Source organism: Lactuca saligna, chromosome 6 (assembly GCF_052625555.1).
Source record: "Lactuca saligna cultivar CGN05327 chromosome 6, ASM5262555v1, whole genome shotgun sequence".
Classification (NCBI taxonomy): Eukaryota; Viridiplantae; Streptophyta; class Magnoliopsida; order Asterales; family Asteraceae; genus Lactuca; species Lactuca saligna.
The window spans coordinates 177,980,331-177,999,867 of NC_136422.1; the positions used below are offsets into that span (position 1 = coordinate 177,980,331).

At 36.8% G+C, this 19,537-nt stretch overlaps 2 protein-coding genes across 2 annotated transcripts; one reads left to right on the plus strand and one right to left on the minus strand.

Annotated features, from left to right (window-relative positions):
* The first annotated feature begins 11,961 nt into the window (after positions 1 to 11,961).
* Positions 11,962 to 17,486, plus strand: LOC145002254 (uncharacterized). The gene is made up of 15 exons (XM_078961557.1): positions 11,962 to 12,383; positions 13,000 to 13,365; positions 13,498 to 13,723; positions 13,808 to 14,050; positions 14,121 to 14,233; positions 14,313 to 14,411; positions 14,562 to 14,876; positions 14,949 to 15,133; positions 15,204 to 15,403; positions 15,485 to 15,817; positions 15,897 to 15,998; positions 16,088 to 16,388; positions 16,489 to 16,637; positions 16,716 to 17,000; positions 17,082 to 17,486. The coding sequence occupies exons 2-15, from the start codon at positions 13,070 to 13,072 to the stop codon at positions 17,289 to 17,291; spliced, it is 3,057 nt and encodes a 1,018-aa protein (XP_078817683.1). The 5' UTR covers positions 11,962 to 12,383; positions 13,000 to 13,069; the 3' UTR covers positions 17,292 to 17,486.
* LOC145002255 (putative inactive heme oxygenase 2, chloroplastic) lies at positions 17,444 to 19,064 on the minus strand. The gene is made up of 4 exons (XM_078961558.1): positions 18,366 to 19,064; positions 17,940 to 18,163; positions 17,736 to 17,843; positions 17,444 to 17,649 (listed from the first exon to the last, which is right to left on the minus strand). Exons 1-4 carry the CDS (start codon positions 18,976 to 18,978, stop codon positions 17,542 to 17,544), a joined length of 1,053 nt encoding a protein of 350 aa, XP_078817684.1. The 5' UTR covers positions 18,979 to 19,064; the 3' UTR covers positions 17,444 to 17,541.
* Between the last annotated feature and the right edge of the window lie 473 nt (positions 19,065 to 19,537).

Sequence of the window (19,537 nt, forward strand, 5' to 3'; positions counted from 1 at the left end):
GGAATGCTGTCTGGCCTATGCCATCACTATGAACACGGTTTTCTACCATAAGATCATTCGGGAGTTCTGGCAAACTGCCAAAATGACAAGGGACGATAATGGAGCTGTCACTGTGAATGCGGTCGTTTAGGGATGCAAGATTGTTATCGATGAGACCTTTGTGAGAGAGAGTCTGCTGATCAACGACCTTCCGACCTTTCCCACGGAGATTGTATTGGTGATGCTCAAAGAATATTAAGGAAGATGGGATATGAGGGTGATTCTCCACCAACAATGAAGCAACTTCTGCCACCCTATTGGAGATTTCTAGCCCACGTGTTCGTGAGATGTATCTCCAGCAGTAGGTCAGGTGCCGATGAGATATCCGTGAGAAACACTTGCGCTATTGTTTCTCTTTATGCGGGGATTGTTTTCAACTTTTCTAGGTTTATTCTGGACGAGTTTGTGGTGAACATTAATTCCACTACTCAGGATACTTTCCTAATGTACCCTCGGTTCGTTTGGCTCTTCATCAATAAGCAGTTTCTTAATTTGGTAAAGGATGGAGAAACACTCGATATGAAGTCTTTGGGTCCTCATACCATTGGACTCATTAAACAAAACCGCAAGGGGATGGTGGTCTTTCAGGGGTTGTATCCGTTGGTCAAGTTCGAACGATTTGATGAACCGAACGAAGCAAACGAGTCACATGGATCATCAGACAAGATTTCTTCAGAGCATACTTCATCGGAAAAGGTTATCTCAGAAGGAGATGTGATCACCGTGTCAGATCAAGAAGGAGAAGAGACTGCTGCTCATGATGTATCAGTTGCAGAGGAGCATAACCTACAAAATGTTCAAGTTGAAGGAGATTACAATGAAGGATCATCTAAGAACACCGTTGAGCCTAATCAATTTGAAGACCTTGATCTCATTGGCTTTGATCAAGATGACATTCCTGAGACTTTTGGAAGAAATGATGACTTCTTAACAAGTGTAAATCTCAATACTTTGCTAGATAATGTCAGTGATGTTGCTATCCCGGTAACTGAGACAAGGGAAAAGGAAGACGTTTTTTATTCAACCCCCGTTTCTCAAGAGCAAGTGGTTGGTTCTTCAACTCCTACGGTGATAGTGTTAGGGATTCCTCCCCTTAACAGTGCATTGCCTATATCTGAACCACTTCAAGATGATCAACAAACAGACCAGACTGTGCAACCTCCATAAAAAAGAACAAGAAGAGATCCTAGGGTCGGGTTTATGGATTCTGGCCTATCCCAAGGAGTGCTTACAACTCTAACTACCACTCCTGCTATCGTAACTGCAGAACCATTTAGTGAAGGCCCTAGTACCATTTTTGAAACTGCTGGCTCCTCTGTACCACCAGGGTTCTCTCCCCCAAGGGCAGATCTCGAAGAGGCTTTTGTACGTTTGGCTTAGTTTTTGGCTCAAGAGTAAACCGCTGCAACTACTTCTAAGGCGAAAGGGATCATTTTTAATGAAGGTTAGTCTAGAGATTAAGATTCTGTGATCGATGAAATTCAAAAAAGAGTAAAATGTGCTTGATCAGAAAAACATTAAGCTCAGCATCCAAGTTGAAGATCTTCTAAGTGGGAATACAAATTTAAAGATTCAAGTCTCTGATCTCAAAGAAGATGGAGCTACAAAAACCAAGCAGATTTCTGAGCTCCAAGCTCATTTCAATCTTCTGACCTCCAGTTACTTTGATCTCAATAAGAAGCTTGAAGAAGATCTGGGTGTTAAGTACAAGACTACTGCTGATGAATATAGAATTTATCTTCACTTTCAGGCTCACCCATTGTTGTGCCAACTGCTGAGACTTCATGGGTCGTGAACCGCTTCGAAGAAGAACCTACCTATGCTCCTCACGTCGCAGAGATCATCAGATAAAGACAAGATAAAGCGGATGAGAAGGGACAACTCTTATCTAAGAGGAGTTCCGATAAAAACACACCTGGGAACAAATCCACAATCATTGTAACGGATCTCGAGGCAGTAAGGTTTAGAGACACGTATGGTGATAGGTTGGGAATTATATCTTGGGGTTTTCATGATCCCTTGAAAATGTGGATTGTACAGAGAAAGAGCGGTAATACAGAGCTCTACAAGGACTATCATGACTTTAATTCTTGGACCAGGGTGGACCTTTCAGAGCTGTCTCAATCTCCTTTCTCAAATCCAACAAATAATCAACAAGCAACCAACTTCAAACATTTCCTAGAAGATCAAGTGAAGAAGGGCTTCCCATCAATGAAAACTATTAAATCTATGATAAGCACTATCCATATATCATTGATCCTAAAACTGGTCATCGCCTCCAGGTGGTGATGTGGCCTGCTACAAATCAGGTTAAACAAATTCCAGTGCTTCAGAGTTATCTGGATGGATCCTTGAGTTCAATGCTTTACTGGGTATTTGATGAGACCAGAGCATCTGTTGTCATCAAGCTGAAGGAAGGATGCATTCATCTATATGATAGCAGGGATTTGTTCCAGTTTAGAAAATGGGACATTCATCATTTGAGCAATTTTCAGATCCAAGTTGCTGAGGAGATTTTCGAGTCGGCCGCGAAAGATTACACTGCGATGGTTGCTGAGATTATAAATAAGAGAATGTGGAATGGAGCTATGGGGCTAAATGATATAATGATCGTGGAAAAAGATTGACTTAAAGCTAGCACCAAACCAAGAGGGATATTGAAGGATCTAATTAGTGGTTTGGTCTAGGCTTTCTATATAATAGGTTCTTTTGGTCATTTGATAGCTTATAGTAGTGTGTGTGGAGTTTACGACTGCTGTAATGAGTTTACGCTCGTAAACCCAAGGTCGGCCAAAGTCAGTATACATAGAGGTGTGCTAGGTCTTTTGTAGTTATTGATGCCTCAGTATTCTCGGCTGCTGTAAACCACAAGTTGTACCAGATGTTATTCTAATAGAAAAGCGTGTGCAATCTTGTTTGTTCTCGATTCTACTTATTCTTTATTACTAACTGATTGTATTTGCTATTTAATCACTGGTAAGATCCATTTCAGGACCTTACAATACTTTTTATTGAGACCAACATAAGGTCGATTGGGAAAGAGTTATCGTGTAGAGTGAGTGTGCAGCTTATGTATATGTCATTAGTGCTTTCAGTTTTCCCGTTGGCCATCTCGATGGTGAATGTTTCTTTTAGAGATTGTGGCTCTTGTTTGAGAAGGTGCTTGAATTTGTGGCTTATGAAAATCCTCTCCGGAGTACTATCAAATAGTATGCATGCATAAGAGTGATTGAGGAGAAACGTACCCATGACCACTATAGGATCTGCTATTGCTTCCTCATATCCCATGGTCAATACTCTTCTTGCACCTCCAGCGTTCTTTGTCTTCGGGCAATCCGTCTTGTAGTGTCCAGTTTCTCCACACTCATAGCAAGCTTGGCTTACTCCAGTTTCGGGGGTCTGGGCGTTAGGTTGTTTTGATGCTTTATAGAAACAGGTTGTGTGCCCCTTCCTGTTGAAGTTTCTACACTGCATCTCACAGCACGGCCCGTGGTGGTGGAAATTGCATTTGTTACACATCGAGAGGTTCCCAACATATCTACTGGGAGCTGCTTGAGCAGTAGGAGCAACAATAGGAGATGTGGCAGCGTGAACAACCACTATTTGTTGCTTCTTTAAGGTCCCTTAAGATGACTGCCCCTTTCTTTTATTCCAGAATTTCTTCTTGCCACCACTTTCTTTTGGTGGTTCGAGAGCGGCTGTCATGAAGCCTTGACGTACTTCATGATCTACAAGGGTCTGTGTCAGACGCTTTGTGCTATCGAAAGTAAGTGGGTTTGTAGCAATTAAATTCCCTTGGATCTAAGGAAAGAATCCCCAGATATATCTTTCTACTTTCTTGCTCTCCGGGGTGACCATCCCGGGGCACAGAGTAGTCAGGTCACTATATCTGGCAGTGTATGCAGCAATATCAGAGTCCTTCATCGTTAGGCCCCAGAGTTCCTGCTCTAGCTTTTGCACTTCACCCCTTGGGCAGTATTCCGTGAGCATTAGTTCCTTCAAGTCATCCCAGCTCATGGCATTTGCTACTGGGAGAGTCAACGCCTTGACTTGGTTGTTCCACCAAGAGAGAGTTATGTTTGTGAAAGTGCATCCTGTAAATTTCACTTTGCTAGTTTCGTTGCACACACAGATTTTGAATATTGATTCGGTTTTCTCGAACCAGCGTGTTCAATCAATGACACCTCCGGTTCCATCAAAGGATTTGGGTTTAGCGTTAGTGTAGTCTTTATAGGAACACTCTCTCGGGTGTCCATGGCTATCTCCATGATTATAAGGATGGGCGCCACTACCCGCCCCACTAGCACCACTGGCATTGATCTGCATCATGGTTGCTGCCACGGCGGTGGTTATTGCTGCTTGGAACACAGCTGGATCATACTGAGGAGGCGGCGGTGGTGGTGGATTCGATGGTGGGTTGGTGTTATTTCTATTGGACTTCTATAGAGGCATCTTTCTCTATATTAAGAAAAAATGATAATAAGTCCTCTATAGTGGTCATGAGTCACGTGATATTGAATAAGGTATATCTTATCCTGACAGTTATAATGTTCTATTAAGCGATTACAGTGGAAGTCTACAAATATAAGTCAACAATCACCTTGAAATTTATAGCAACACTTGGAATGAATTTGTATGATGTGATATGTGCCTGATTCCCTATAATCACATAGTGTACACAATTATATATAACTAAAACTAAGTAGGCCTTTGAATAAGTGATCCTACTCTAATCCACAACCAAAAAAGGAGCACGAAGTAAAGTTAAATCACCTATTCTAGATCTATAAAATTTTACTTATATATATAACTTATATGTATACAGTTAGAAATTATAGATCTATCAGCAAGGGTTCTTTGTTTTCATGTGTTTGGCTCTAGTATTGTAGTGCTATAAAATACTCATATAGTATTTTAAATTTTATGTTTGGTTTTAGTATTCTTTTAGATATAGTTGGTAAGTTTTAGACTTGTTGCAACACCTCAACTACTCCCAAACATATATTGGTCGTATCTCAAATAAATATAGTTGATCAGGCTATATTTATCCCAGATATGATTACATAATTGTCTAGGTTTAACTGCAGTGTCCAACATCTAAATACTTTTGTGTAGTTCTTACTGTGATACTGTGTCTGGTATGTATGTATGTATGTTCGTACACTTCTTATAAAATACTTATATTTTAAAAGTATACTTTTAGCTCAGAGCGCTTCGGCCCCATAGTGTTTATAGTTTCATATCTTGTACGGTTTGATATACTTAGTTCACTATAAACAATGCTCTTATACCAATCTGTCACATCCCCAAACTGGAACGGCGGAAACGTTCGGGGGCGGATGACGTCATGTACAGTATCACAACAATTGTATAATAGTAATCAAAGCAAACACAACCATTACATTGATAAATTAAATTATTTACATATATTCGATACATAGTTTGTATGACATCTAAGACGTATAACAAAAGTATAAAAGACGCGCCTCTATAGGCTCCGTCTTCTTAAAACCTGCGAGTGTACCTGCTTACCGATTCCCTGAGAATACAAGTGGTTTTGAAAGTGTATCACTAATTAAGTTGGTGAGTTCATAAGTATGTTTTTGCGATGGAAAACTTGTTATGGCTCCTTAAAATGTATTAACATGTTCCTCTACAAAATCCAATGTTTTCTTTAGTAATGAAAAGTAGTCTTAGGCCTTAAGACCAAAATGTATGTTTGTTATTGTACTTTGCAATAGTATAAGTAGTCTTATTAATGAATAAAACCATATCATGTATGTTTTCCTAACTGTATGTCGTACCAGAGTACTCTATACTAGGAAAGTCATGTATCGTGGTAGTGTTTTTTATGAAATCCATTGTATGAATGCCTGGATACCACCAGCTGTAATGTATAGAAGTGTAGTGTATGAAAACCTTTGTATGAATGCCCGAATACCACCAGTTGTAATGTATAGTAGTATACTATATGAAAACCTTTGTATGAATGCCTGGATGCCACCAACTGTAATGTATAGTAGTGTACTGTATGAAAACCTTTGTATGAATGTCTAGATACCACCAGCTATAATGTATAGTAGTGTATTGTATGAAAACCTTTGTATGAATGACTGGATACCACCAGCTATAATGTATAGTAGTGTACTGTAGTTTCATTAATTAAAATAAAACCATTGAAGAAATGCTAATCCCGTAAAGAAAAGTTTTAGATATACCATTGTGAATTTCATATAACCATGCTAATCTGACTAGTGACCTCTGCGACGTTCTTTAGATGTCAGAATGTTATGACATTTGTCACCCAATCCTGCAGGCCTAATTGTAGTTAACAATTTAGGTGCGGGGTTGTCAATCCCGTGTAGATCTATACACAATCTCACGCTCTCCCTCCAGGAGACTTTGGTTATACTTTATAGGATTTTGAACCTGTACTCTGATGGGTACAATTGAAGTAGTGTCTCACAACCCTGTATTAACTAGTTTACGTCTAGTGTTGTAGTGTTCTCTTTTACTTGAAAATTGTATGTATCAACTCATAGTAATGTACTTTGTAATGTAAAATAATTATACTTAAATAATTATTTAGTAGTGTATCCTTGAATCATAGTAGTGTTCTATAAACTATATTTATTATAGTGTATATTATTGTTTCTGAATAGTATTCTTGAAGTTGTAAAATAGTGTAGTGTTTCCCAAACTATACATATTATAGTTTAAATGTAATGCACTGTAATGTACTGGAAACCTTGCAATTTAACCGCGTGTATAAAGTGGTAGTAAGAAATCTGTGAAGAACACCATTTTGCTTGACATGTTACAATATGGTTAAAAATATATATAAATAATTATATATTTTAATAAAATGTAGCGATAAATCAGTTTGAATAAATTGAAAATGGTTTTGAATTCGTTTGAATATTAGCACAAGAGTCCTTGTGTTTTACTATTGTATTTCCCCCCCCCCCCCCTCTCCTAATAACATTGAAAACGGTGAAATTATAGGGGTCTGAACTCACCTCTAGTGTGTGCTCGAGTCTGGATTTCGGAACTGTAGAGATGACCATCGGGCTAGCGTACATGGGAAGAACGGTATCCTAAAATTATTTAAACACGTAATCATATTTAAATTAGCAAGAAAATTAATTAAAGTGTTAGACAACACATAATTTATATAAGGAATTTCTTACAAAAATTACCAAGAATTGTATGAAGTGTTGAGGAGGGTTTTCGGTCTAGCCTTCACCGAAATCCTTGATTTCGGTCCTAAATCATCAACCGAGAACCAAGTTCTCAATCTTAGGGTGTTCTCGGTTGGAAACGAGTTCTCTGTCCAAGGTGCTTTGGGTCAGCTTGAAGATTTGAAGATTCTTCTTGGTGTTCTTGGTGAAATTATGAAGATTTGAATGATGTTTCTTGAAGATATGAAGATCCGTGTATGATACTTGAGAAAAAAATGGGAGTGTTTTCAAGTAAAGAGGTAAGAAAATGGCTTATTTTTTCGGGGAAAAATATATATAACGGTTGGGTTTTCGGCCGGACAGACATTTTCGGTCTGAAGGGTTTGCGGTCCGAGGGTTCTCAGCCGAAAAGGAGTTTTCAGTGCGAGGGTTCTTGGTTCCAAAGGGAAAAACGTTGATTTTTAAGTGTATTTTATTCCAAATACTTATATAAAACATTATTTATATAATTTAAGTCACATTTGACCCTTATGTTCTAACAAAATAAATAAAATTCAAACTTTTATTTAAAAATGGTTTGACTTCTATTGACCGGAAAACAACGGGTTGTTACAAGACCCAACATCCAGGATACGCATACATCATATATATATATATATATTACCCAAGAGTGGCTAATTATTCCATATGGTACCTTCTATAAATTGCACTCTCTCATGGGACTTCCACTAACTCTGCAGTTACTCGTTCATGCTAATCATACATAACGTTGGATTCCACATATAGTTTAATACTTGATTCTACCCTATGCTCAGAACCAAAATAGGAACATGAAATAAGGCTAAACCAAACTTTCTTAAGTTATAAAATCTTAGTTATGTATCATTATGGTGCATACACTAAGAAACTACAGTAATGATGCCAATTCCATATAGGATACAATAAAATCTCCTAGCCTATTAGGCATCATAACTCAGACAATTCTATCATGCAATTCCTGAAGTCCCTTAGCCTACAACTAGCATACAGTTCTATCATAATCATAATAATCAAATAACAATGTGGGTATCTTGGGGAATACTTTCGTACTTTGGGTGATCATACACATCTCGTCCCTCCTGGGTTATTTTTAGAAAATAATTTGGAAACTTTTGCAGACCCTTAGTTTGAGTTTGGATTTACATGAATCTTTGTCCAGTTCTCTCCAACCAAGGCTCTGATACAAACTTGTAACATCCCAAAAATCAAGGCAAAATTTTTATTTTTAAAGAACATCCAAAAACCCATAAGTTTTATAAAACAAGTTCTCAAAGTCACTATCATGATTCAGAGTATCCCAAAATCATAAAACACATAAAATCTAGGATGATGTGCACGATTAATCCTTCGCCTTTCCCTGCCCTCTGAAGTACATGCAACCATAAAATCAAAGTCTAAGCCAAAGCTTAGTGAGTTCCCCCAAAATACCACACACAACCAAACATATAACAAAATTCAAATATGAGCCTTCAGCTTGACTTGACCGCCTTGTAGGGCCTACAACCTATCCAGACAGCTCTCCGGGCCTGCGGCCTGACAGGACTGCCTCGGAGGGCCTACAACCTATGCAGACCGCCCCGAGTATCTTGGCCTTCAACACAAAGTAGGACCACCTCAACCCCACCACAGTATGTCGATATATACAATAAATAAACATAACATATATCCAACAAATACAGGTAACCATTCAAGTTTACAAATCTATTATATAACCAACATAACATCACCCTATATACCATGGTACATAAACTAGTGGCCCGACATTGGTGCCTTCGACCAACAAGTATAGTGAGAAAGACTCACCTTACAGACTGAAAAATAGTTGAACAGATAACTGCTCTAAGTGTTGCCTTTACAGATTACCTATACGATTAACAGGGATCCAAACTCAAACTACCATACAAATTACCCAAAATGTACTTAAGTCAAATTTGGTCAAAGTCAATGGTTAAAAGCCTTAACCTCCAACTGGTTGGAACATCTTAGCCATCCTTGGCCACACCGCTAATCGAAAAAACAGACGAGCCTTAGCCCACTCGTCACACCGTGACAACCTAAGGCCACGTTGTGGGCACTAGGATCCTAACAACTTAATGGGTTAAGCCATTTTCTTTGATTCTCAAGGTTCTAAAGCTCAGATCTGGTCCATTCTATGGTCTAGGTGGATAAAGTTTCCAACTTTACCCCTTTATACTCTCCAAGAGATAGATATCTCACTCCTAGGTCTAAAAGGACAAAACATGACTTGGCTTAAACCAATAAGCACTTAATCTTGAAGACCTCTAGTCCAACACTTCCAAAATTGTTTCTAGAATCATAAATAAGATAAAAAAAACCATGCGTTCCATAGATGCATGTATTGAACTCCCATTAGATCAAAGAGAGGGTTTATGGTAAAAAATCCATGCATGACACCAAAACTCATCACTAATCCAGATCCAAAGCACCAAATACCCTTAATGGCCTGGAGATTCATAAAATTGCAAACTTTATGGGATCTCACCACTCCAAACAACAAGAACATGAAGATTTATGGACAAAACTCAAGATATAGGAACGTATCATGATAAAAATCGAGTCTTGGACACTTACAAAGGTCTAGAAGAGTGCTACAACAAAGGATGAGGACTTCCTTGTTGAATCTTAGCTCATTTATTCTTCTTTCTTCCTTCAAAGGCTTCGAAGGACACCAAAAAGGGATTAAATAAAGGAGGAAGGGGATTAGGATTTCTCAGGTCTCAAGGAGAATGATGGAGGTTGAGGGTGAGCAAACCCTAGCCTCCTCATTGCTTTAAATAGGAAGCAAAACTCGGAATATAGGGTTTGTCAATTGCCAGTTATCACATCATGGCCATATACTGCCACGTCGTGGCCATATACTGCCACGCCGTGACGACTTACATGATTTAGTGATCTTATCTTGATTTGTCACGTCGTGGTGCCTCCACCATGCCGTGGCAAACCCTAAAATGCCAAAAATTGAAAATGTGAAGTACCTCGGGATTTGGGTGTTACAACTCTCCCCTAATTGGTGTAGTTTGCTATCTTTTGGGGCCAATGTAATTACTCAGTAGCAGTGTACTTTCATTTATTTGTTTATTATAACATCCTACTTTCGTTTCTTTTTCTATTACAACATTGTACTTTCACTATTCTTATTAAAGCATTATACTTTGAAAAATATAGAGAAGTAATTTGCTATAACCAACAACTCAATGAAAGTACATTGTTGTTTCTTAATTTCTAATCTTCCTGATTATATGTTTTCTCATGTGATTTTTTCTAGATTGTTTGTGGTCGTGGACAACATATTCTGTTTATTTCAAGGTCATGTAGAGAATGTTGTCCCGCTAAAGAAACAATGGGAATTAAACAAGACAACAAATAAAGTTATTATTGTTATCGAGGCATACAAAGAACATTAAGGGGCAGGGATCCTTATCCTGCGAAACAGGTTGTAAGAGACCTTCAAGGAAAATAAGTCATGAGGTGGAGGTGGCAGCAAAGCCTGTTAAAAAGAGGAATAGGAAGGCATTTGTTTCAAGTAATTTCACCTCAATTCATATAAAGATTTTCCAATCTTCTTTATGTTCTTACTATGATTTCTTCAATTTATTTTAGACCTTGTAGAAGGATTTAGTGTCTTCAACATGTAAAAAACAGAGCCAATACTTGAAGAGAATGAAGAATTTGAAAAACCATCTCAAGAGAAGAAGGAACAAGTCTATTTTCATTGTTGTTGTAAGTAATATCACTGCACTTTCATTTATTTGTTTATTATAATATCTTACTTTTAGTTGTTGTTAGTATTTTATTGGCTTACAATTACCATATTTCCATTCACGATGCTGATGGCAATATGCCATTTTTTAGGGGACCAATTTAGAATGAAATGTTGTGCTCTCTCATAATGTTGAAACTGTAAAGAAAAGTTGTGGCAAATCCTTTGTACCATCCCCTAAAGGTTCGTATTTTGTGTTGCTAACATTTGATTTGGTGTGATAGGTCTCCTTTAAAACTTAATGTTTAATTGATGATTATCAACCGCTATCAAAATCCAGAAATACAGGCTTCGCCATTCTCAAATACATGCGTCTCTCCATACTACTCGCTCAAAAACTAATCAAAACATATCAAGAGATGCCCCAAGTCATTGAAGACAACGGATAAACAAATAAACTCAGTTTCGATTTTTTTTTGAATGATATCTATATTATTGATGTGTTTTGTCTATGTAGTATGTACTGATGTGATTAATGTCTATTCTTAAATGTTATCCATGTCATCATATAACCACACTTTGTTGTAAAGTTTGAGTTTAATCTTTATTACTTTGAACACCTAAAATTTGAACTTTATAAAACATCATTAATTTAACACACGTTACAAACTCGTGGTAAAATGCAAACTTTTTTACTAGATTCTAAAAATTCTATATCAATTTTTGTTATGTTCTTGCTAGATTTGTTCCATTTTAATATATCTGTCGTTGTATATTTTTTATTAAAATTTGTAAAAGAAATATATTATTTTATATCTAATTAAACGATTATTTTGATCTAATAAAAAAAAAATGTGTCCTATTCACCGACTTTGCAAACCTTCCCATCCAATCCCTCCCAAAGAAAGTGAAATACGATGCCTCTTCGATCTTCACAAATACTCATAAATTAATGATCCAAAGGCTGTTTATTTATCGCAGCTTCTATGAATGCTACCTCACGTGATTGTGCATCATCGTAAGCAAAGAGCAAGAAATGTTTTTTGGTCTTATCATCCGCTTACACATATTGTCATCATCATGATGAGTACGCAATTCGCAATTTATTAATCACATTTTTCTTGGTTTCAGTATGCGACCCTTCTTCCTTCTCTCTCTCTCTACGTAACTTCGACGACCCACTTTCTCTCTCTAAACCCAAACTTATAGAACAAGGAAAAAACGCAGTGGTTGGGCGCTAATATATTGTGAAAAAGAATGGAATATGCCATTGTATCGAAATTTGTTCGCCGCCAGACAATCTTAGATACTCGTCAATAAATCCTCCCAAATTTCTATACTATATAACAAAGGGACAGATACCACTTTCCTCTTTTGTTATTGACTCATCATTATTCATTAAGGTACTGTATCTCTGTTCCTTTTGTTCCTAATATGTCTTTATTGTGTCCAATTGCGTCATTGAATTTGATATCTAGTGTCTAAACATGTTATGCTAGCTTTCGATTCTGTTAATTGTCGTCCTGTTCGCTCGAAATTCGTAATTTTGGAAACTTGGATTTGCTTATTCGTTCAGGAAACCCTAATTTTGTACTTTCTAGTGTCATCATACTCATCTTGATGGTGAAATGCATGATTTTGATACTCCGATCAGCAGTTTTGAACTGTTTTAGGTTTCTGGTTTCGATTTCTAATTCAATTATACATGACGTTGATGTGGATTCTCTATGTCGTCTCTCTGTTTATGGGTTTTATCTGTTTCGAGATACTGTTCCTTTGGATTCTTGTTAGGACAATCGAGTTATGTCCATAAGTTACTATTTCGAACTTCAAGAATCAAAAATAAATAATCAGATTATCAAGTGCTTAATACTTGGCTTAGCTAAGTAAATTTACATATGTAACTTGCTATTTAGATTCTTCACATCTGTTCATTTTGATCCTAATTAACAAGACTTAATCTGGTAAGCTATATATGAGTGTTTCTTTATCAGAGTCTAATAATTTTTGATATGGCAGATTAGCCTCTCATCAAGTATATGAAAGTATTGTGAATCAAAAGCCTCCATTTGAAGATTAAAAATCAAATATGGGGTTAGAAAAAGAGCACAGTGGTATACTGGATATTAACATGGAGAAAGTGCGGACGATTCTAACCCATACATACCCTTACCCTCATGAACATTCACGCCATGCCATCATTGCAGTTGTTATTGGTTGTCTGTTTTTTATATCATCAGACAACATGCATACACTCATTCAAAAGCTAGACAACAACATCAAATGGTGGTCAATGTACGCGTGTTTACTCGGGTTTTTCTATTTCTTTTCATCTCCATTTGTAGGGAAAACAATTAAACCAAGCTACTCGAATTTCAGTCGATGGTAAGTTACCTTTTTACCCTTCTTTTTTGAATGATTTGTTTGTGTTGTTCATATATATATATATATATATATATATATATATATATATATATATATATATATATATATATATATATTTTTGTGTTTTTGTAGGTATATAGGATGGATATTAGTGGCAGCTGTATACCATCTTCCAAGTTTTCAGTCAATGGGAGTGGATATGAGGATGAATCTTTCCTTGTTTTTGACTATATACATTTCATCTATTTTTGTACTCCTTGTTTTTCATTTAGTTTTCTTGGGCCTTTGGTATCTTGGTCTTGTTTCTCGTCTGGCTGGGAGGAGACCCGAGATCTTAACCATTGTTCAAAATTGTGCGGTAAGTTCAATATCGGAATTGGAATTGGAAATTCCATTCCTGTGTTTATGGAATTGGTTAATAACATGATGACTTTATGTGTAGGTGTTAAGTGTAGCATGTTGTGTGTTTTATAGCCACTGTGGCAATCACGCATTGAATGAAAAACGATTGGGAAGAAGAGATTCCGGACTTTTTTCACTTTGGAAGAAAGGAGAAACGAGCATATGGCTCTCAAAATTCCTTAAAATTTACGAATTCAAAGATGAAATATGCAAATCGTGGTTTGCTCCTGTGGGGTCCGCACGTGATTATCCACTTCTCTCTAAGTGGGTTATATATGGAGAAGTACGACACTTATATAGTTATATTTATCATTTTCTTCACCATATCATAATTATTATTATCTTTTTTACAGTTTTCTTGTAGTGGCCCATGTGAGTCATCCGATGAAATTTCCCCAATTTATTCATTATGGGCAACGTTTATTGGACTTTATATGGCTAATTATGTGGTGGAAAGATCAACTGGGTAACTTTATTTTACACCAAAAACCAATTACATATATATATTTTTTGAAAATTACTAATTAAATGATTTTGATTGGCAGATGGGCTCTTACTCATCCATTGTCTGTAGAACAAACCGAGAAGCTGAAAGATGAGCAGATGAAGCCTAATTTTTTGGATATGGTTCCTTGGTATTCAGGGTACATAAATTATATAATTGTGTATTTAAAATTTAAATGACATGTATGTATATATATATATATATATATATATATATATATATATATATATATATATATATATATATATATATATTGTATAATTTATATGTATATCTATGTATGTTGCAGAACATCAGCTGATTTGTTCAAGACTGTGTTTGACCTTCTTGTATCTGTGACTGTATTTGTTGGAAGATTTGATATGAGAATGATGCAAGCAGCTATGAGTAGGGTCCACGAAGGGGCAAAAGAGGATTTTCTATATGATCATCTTAGTGTAAAAGATCATTTATGGTTTGATTTCATGGCTGATACTGGTGATGGTGGAAACTCATCTTATTCTGTTGCTAGACTCCTTGCTCAACCTTCACTTTATGCCTTCAATGATGAATCTTTACTATCATTGCCTCGTGGGGACCTCCTCCTTATTGGAGGCGATCTCGCGTAAGTCTCACTCTCATCATTTTTTTCTTTTTTGAAATCTATGTTAAAATTTACGATTCTACCCTTGTTCAGGTATCCTAATCCCTCGGCGTTCACTTACGAAAAACGGTTTTTTCGTCCTTTTGAGTATGCGCTTCAACCACCTTCGTGGTATAAAGATGAGCATATAGCGGTTGATAAGCCGGAATTACCGTTTGGTGTGTCTGAACTCAAACGTTATGATGGGCCCCAATGCTTTGTTATCCCTGGGAACCATGGTAAATGACCATTTTACCCTTACATTCCAACAAATAGTATATAATAATCGGTTTTTGTGGTTTTTTACAGATTGGTTTGACGGGCTTCAAACTTTCATGAGGTACATTTGTCACAAAAGCTGGTTAGGTGGATGGTTAATGCCACAAAAGAAAAGTTACTTTGCATTACAATTACCAAAAGGGTGGTGGGTTTTTGGTCTTGATTTAGCTCTTCATTGTGATGTCGATGTTTATCAATTCAAATTCTTCGCCGAGTTAATAAAAGAAAAGGTGAATTACTTTTTTACTTTTTAGTTTGTTATTTTGTTACATGATTTTTAGCAAGCTTCTAAATTTTTTTATTTTTTGTAGGTTAGAGAAACGGATTCGGTGATTATTATGACACACGAACCGAATTGGATATTGGATTGGTATTGGGATGATGTGACTGGAAAAAACGTGTCACATCTTGTGAAAGATCATTTAAAAGGAAGGTGTAGACTTAGAATGGCGGGTGATTTACATCATTACATGCGTCATTCGCGGGTCCCATCTGAAACACATGACTCTGTGCAACATCTACTTGTTAATGGTTGTGGTGGGGCCTTTTTGCATCCCACGCATGTTTTTAGTAATTTTGATAAAGCTTATGGAGCAACTTATGAAATGAAAGCCGCATATCCATCTGTTGAAGATTCAAGTAGGGTAAGTAAGCAACCCCTTGTAAAAAGTAGAAAAAAAAAAAACAAATGGAGCTTACAAGATTAAGTCTTTAAATATGCAGATTGCTCTTGGTAATATCTTGAAGTTTCGCAAGAAGAATTGGCAGTTTGATTTCATTGGTGGATTTATTTATTTCATATTGACATTTTCCATGTTCCCACAAGTACGTATTTATATTTATATTTATATTATATTATGTTAACATTTCTAGTAAATCCAAAACGCATGATATTATCACTTTTTTCTTTTCAGTGTAATCTTGGCCATATTTTACATAAAGATGATACGTTTTCGGGGCATGTGAAGAACTTTTTTAGCACAGTGTGGGATGCTTTTATGTACATGCTTGGGCAATCGTATGTATCTTCTACGGGTGCTTTGTTGCTATTAGTGGCTGCAATATCATTTGTTCCTTCAAAAGTGTCGCGAAAAAGAAGAGTAGCAATTGGAGTTCTTCACGTTTCTGCTCATCTTTCAGCTGCTTTGATTCTTATGTTACTAATGGAATTAGGCGTTGAAATATGCGTACAACACAAACTTTTGGCAACTTCAGGCAAGATCTACGCTCATAACATATAGTTATTAGAGTAAATTACATCTTTGGTCCCTGAGTAAAGCTGATTTTTGCAATTTTGGTCTTTATTTGATTTCAGGGTATCATACGTTATACGAGTGGTACAAATCGGTGGAAAGCGAGCATTTTCCGGACCCCACAGGGCTTCGGACACGTATCGAGCAATGGACTTTCGGGCTTTATCCGGCTTGCATAAAGTATCTCATGTCAGCTTTTGATGTTCCCGAGGTTATTTTTTATACATTTTTGTTTAAAAAAAATTAATTGAAAATTGCGTTTGATTGGATTTTTTTTTTAAATGATTAGGTGATGGCGGTGACACGGACAAATATATGCAAGAACGGGTTAAATTCACTCTCGCGAGGTGGTGCAACCATATACTATGCGTCTGTGTTTCTTTATTTTTGGGTTTTCTCGACACCTGTGGTTTCTCTAGTATTTGGAAGCTATTTGTATATTTGTATCAATTGGCTCCAATTACACTTTGATGAAGCTTTTTCTTCCTTGCGGATTGCTAATTACAAATCCTTCACACGCTTCCATATCAAGGAGGATGGCGATCTTGAAGTCTTCACTCTTGCAGTTGACAAGGTATGAATTTTGTTTCACCTGACAAAACAAGTTGTACGGTGTTTATACTGGAACTGATACTGATGTCAATGGGATATGCAGGTTCCCAAGGAATGGAAGCTAGATCCTGAGTGGGATAATGAGGTGAGACAACCGCAAATGGCTAGTCACAATCGGAAGTATCCGAGCAAATGGAGGGCGAATGCTTTTCATCAAGACCCTATAAATACTGTTAGAATCGTAGATCAATTTGAAATTCAACCAACATATAAATTGCAAGTGGCAGCAGTAAATGGGTCCATGTCTCATTGAATGTAGCTTTAAATTCAATGGATTTGTTTAAGAAATTGTGTTTCATTTAGATATGGAATACAGTTATTAGTTGTAGAACTTTAAATGAATGGTGCAATGTTGCCTCTATGTTTAGTGTAGTGTAGATATTTTGTATGCAAATTCCAGTTGACTTAGCATAATCTAGTGTGGAATTCAAGATTCCATTCCGTAGTATCTTTGGAATTCAAAATCCTCATACAAAACATCATTCTTAAAAGACATCAACTAATTAGGGTTTTGCTTTTGGAGAGATCATAAGCCGAACTATCGCCCCCATATGCATGAATGACTTGCTTGCTTCTTTTAAGCATTTAGCTTTCACGTCTCGTGACCAATGCTGCAATCAAAGATTTTTTGTTCCATTAACATCAGTATTATGTCAAACATAGTAGTAACAGTTGTTAAATAAAGTTAGGTAGAGACCTGTCCTAGAGCATTCAGCTTCTCTCTCATATCCTTTAATAACTCTTCAGGGTCCCCTGGCCACTGGCAACTCTCCAGTTCTCTTCCTTCTAGTATCTTTTCAGATGTCTGCATAAAAGAATGGATTTTTTACCCACTTAATAAACTACCACATGAACATATTCTTAGACATGAGTTGGATGCTAGAAGAAGTAAGGAACACACCTTTTTTAAAATCACTTGTCCACCTGCTATGTGGCTGAAGTAAATATTGTAGAGATGACAGAAAAAGAAAGGAGGATTCTTCACTGCAAGTTCTTCTAAATATTTTACATATTTTGCACTAGGGCTTTGAGGATCCGGGATTTGTATATTCTGCTGGCTAAGCCATTCTATATCCTTTGTAAAACTTTCACTTCTTTCCAATCCAGTCTTTCTGAAGTAGGCAACTGTAACAAGGGTGAAACAGAAAAGTTCTAAGCTGTACATGGAGCATCAATGGATTCTGAATTGGATGCAACGACAGGGAAAATTGGGGGTCATTTTGCCTTAACAAAAGCAAGAAATGTAGATGCATAATCTAATGTAATAAGCAGCAAAGAATGTATGACGTTTAATTTGTATGTGATGTAGTGAAGCAAAGAAACTCACAGGATACATCTTGCGACTCATCGACCAATCGCTCAATATTGCTAAAAACATGCCGATTTTCAACCAAAAAACTCATTAATCCACGCAGATCAGGTTCCCATGTCCCAGGATCCTCACTATCGGTTCCACCATCATCGTCATCAGATCCGTCAATTTCTCTATCACTGTTACCAGAGTCGTCATCTTCCGTCTCACTGTTGTCGTTGTCATCCAACTTGCGACGCTCATGATCAGGTTTCTTTTTACGGAGTTTCATAGCAACGAATCTCATTTCTTCGGTGATACCTCCCTCTTCACCGGGCTGCTTCCTCCTAAACATGCGCTGGTACTTTCTCACAGGCTTCCGCTCATTAAGCGGCGTTGACGCGTTATCCGGCGATGATAATGATGATGATACTGCCGAATCCTCGGTAGTTGAGTTGAAGCAACAAGAGATAGCTGGAAACCTAATTGATTTATTACTTCTGGGGTTTGAATTCGTTGTTGATATTTGTGTGATAGAGACAGCTGTGTGACGGAAATGGTAATGTATCGAGTAACAGGAAGGACGTGGCAGTGACGAGGGTCTGAATGTCGGTACGTTCACCATTGCTGCCGCCATGTTTGTTTTCATGGCAGTCTCTTACAAGCTTTCCTCCGGTTCAACGGAAATGAGTTGCGCCAATAGAGGAAGACATTCCCAAAGTCCCAAGTATTATCCCCAAGGCCCAAGTGACTTTGTTTTTAAATTTTAGTTTGCAAGTTTTTGGATTGGTTTTAGCCTGTTTAGATTTTTTTTTTTAATTATTATTATTATTTAAGATTGTTTTTAAATATTATCACCAAGTACAAGTGACTTTGCTTCTAAATTTTGGTTTGCAAGCTTTTGATTTGGTTTTAGCCTGTTTAGATTTATTTATTTACTTATTATTTTCTTAAGTTTGTTTTTCCCCATGGGCCAAGTGAGTTTGTTTTTAAATTTTGGTTTCTAAGATTGTTTTTAAATATTATCCCCATGGGCCAAAGTGACTTTGTTTTTAAATTTTGGTTTGCAAGCTTTTGGTTTTTGTTTTTATTTATTATTTTTTAAGATTGTTTTTACATATTAAACCGAGGCTCAAGTGACTTTGTTTTTAAATTTTGGTTTGTAAGTTTTGGTTTTAGCTGTTTAGATTTATTTATTTATTACCTTT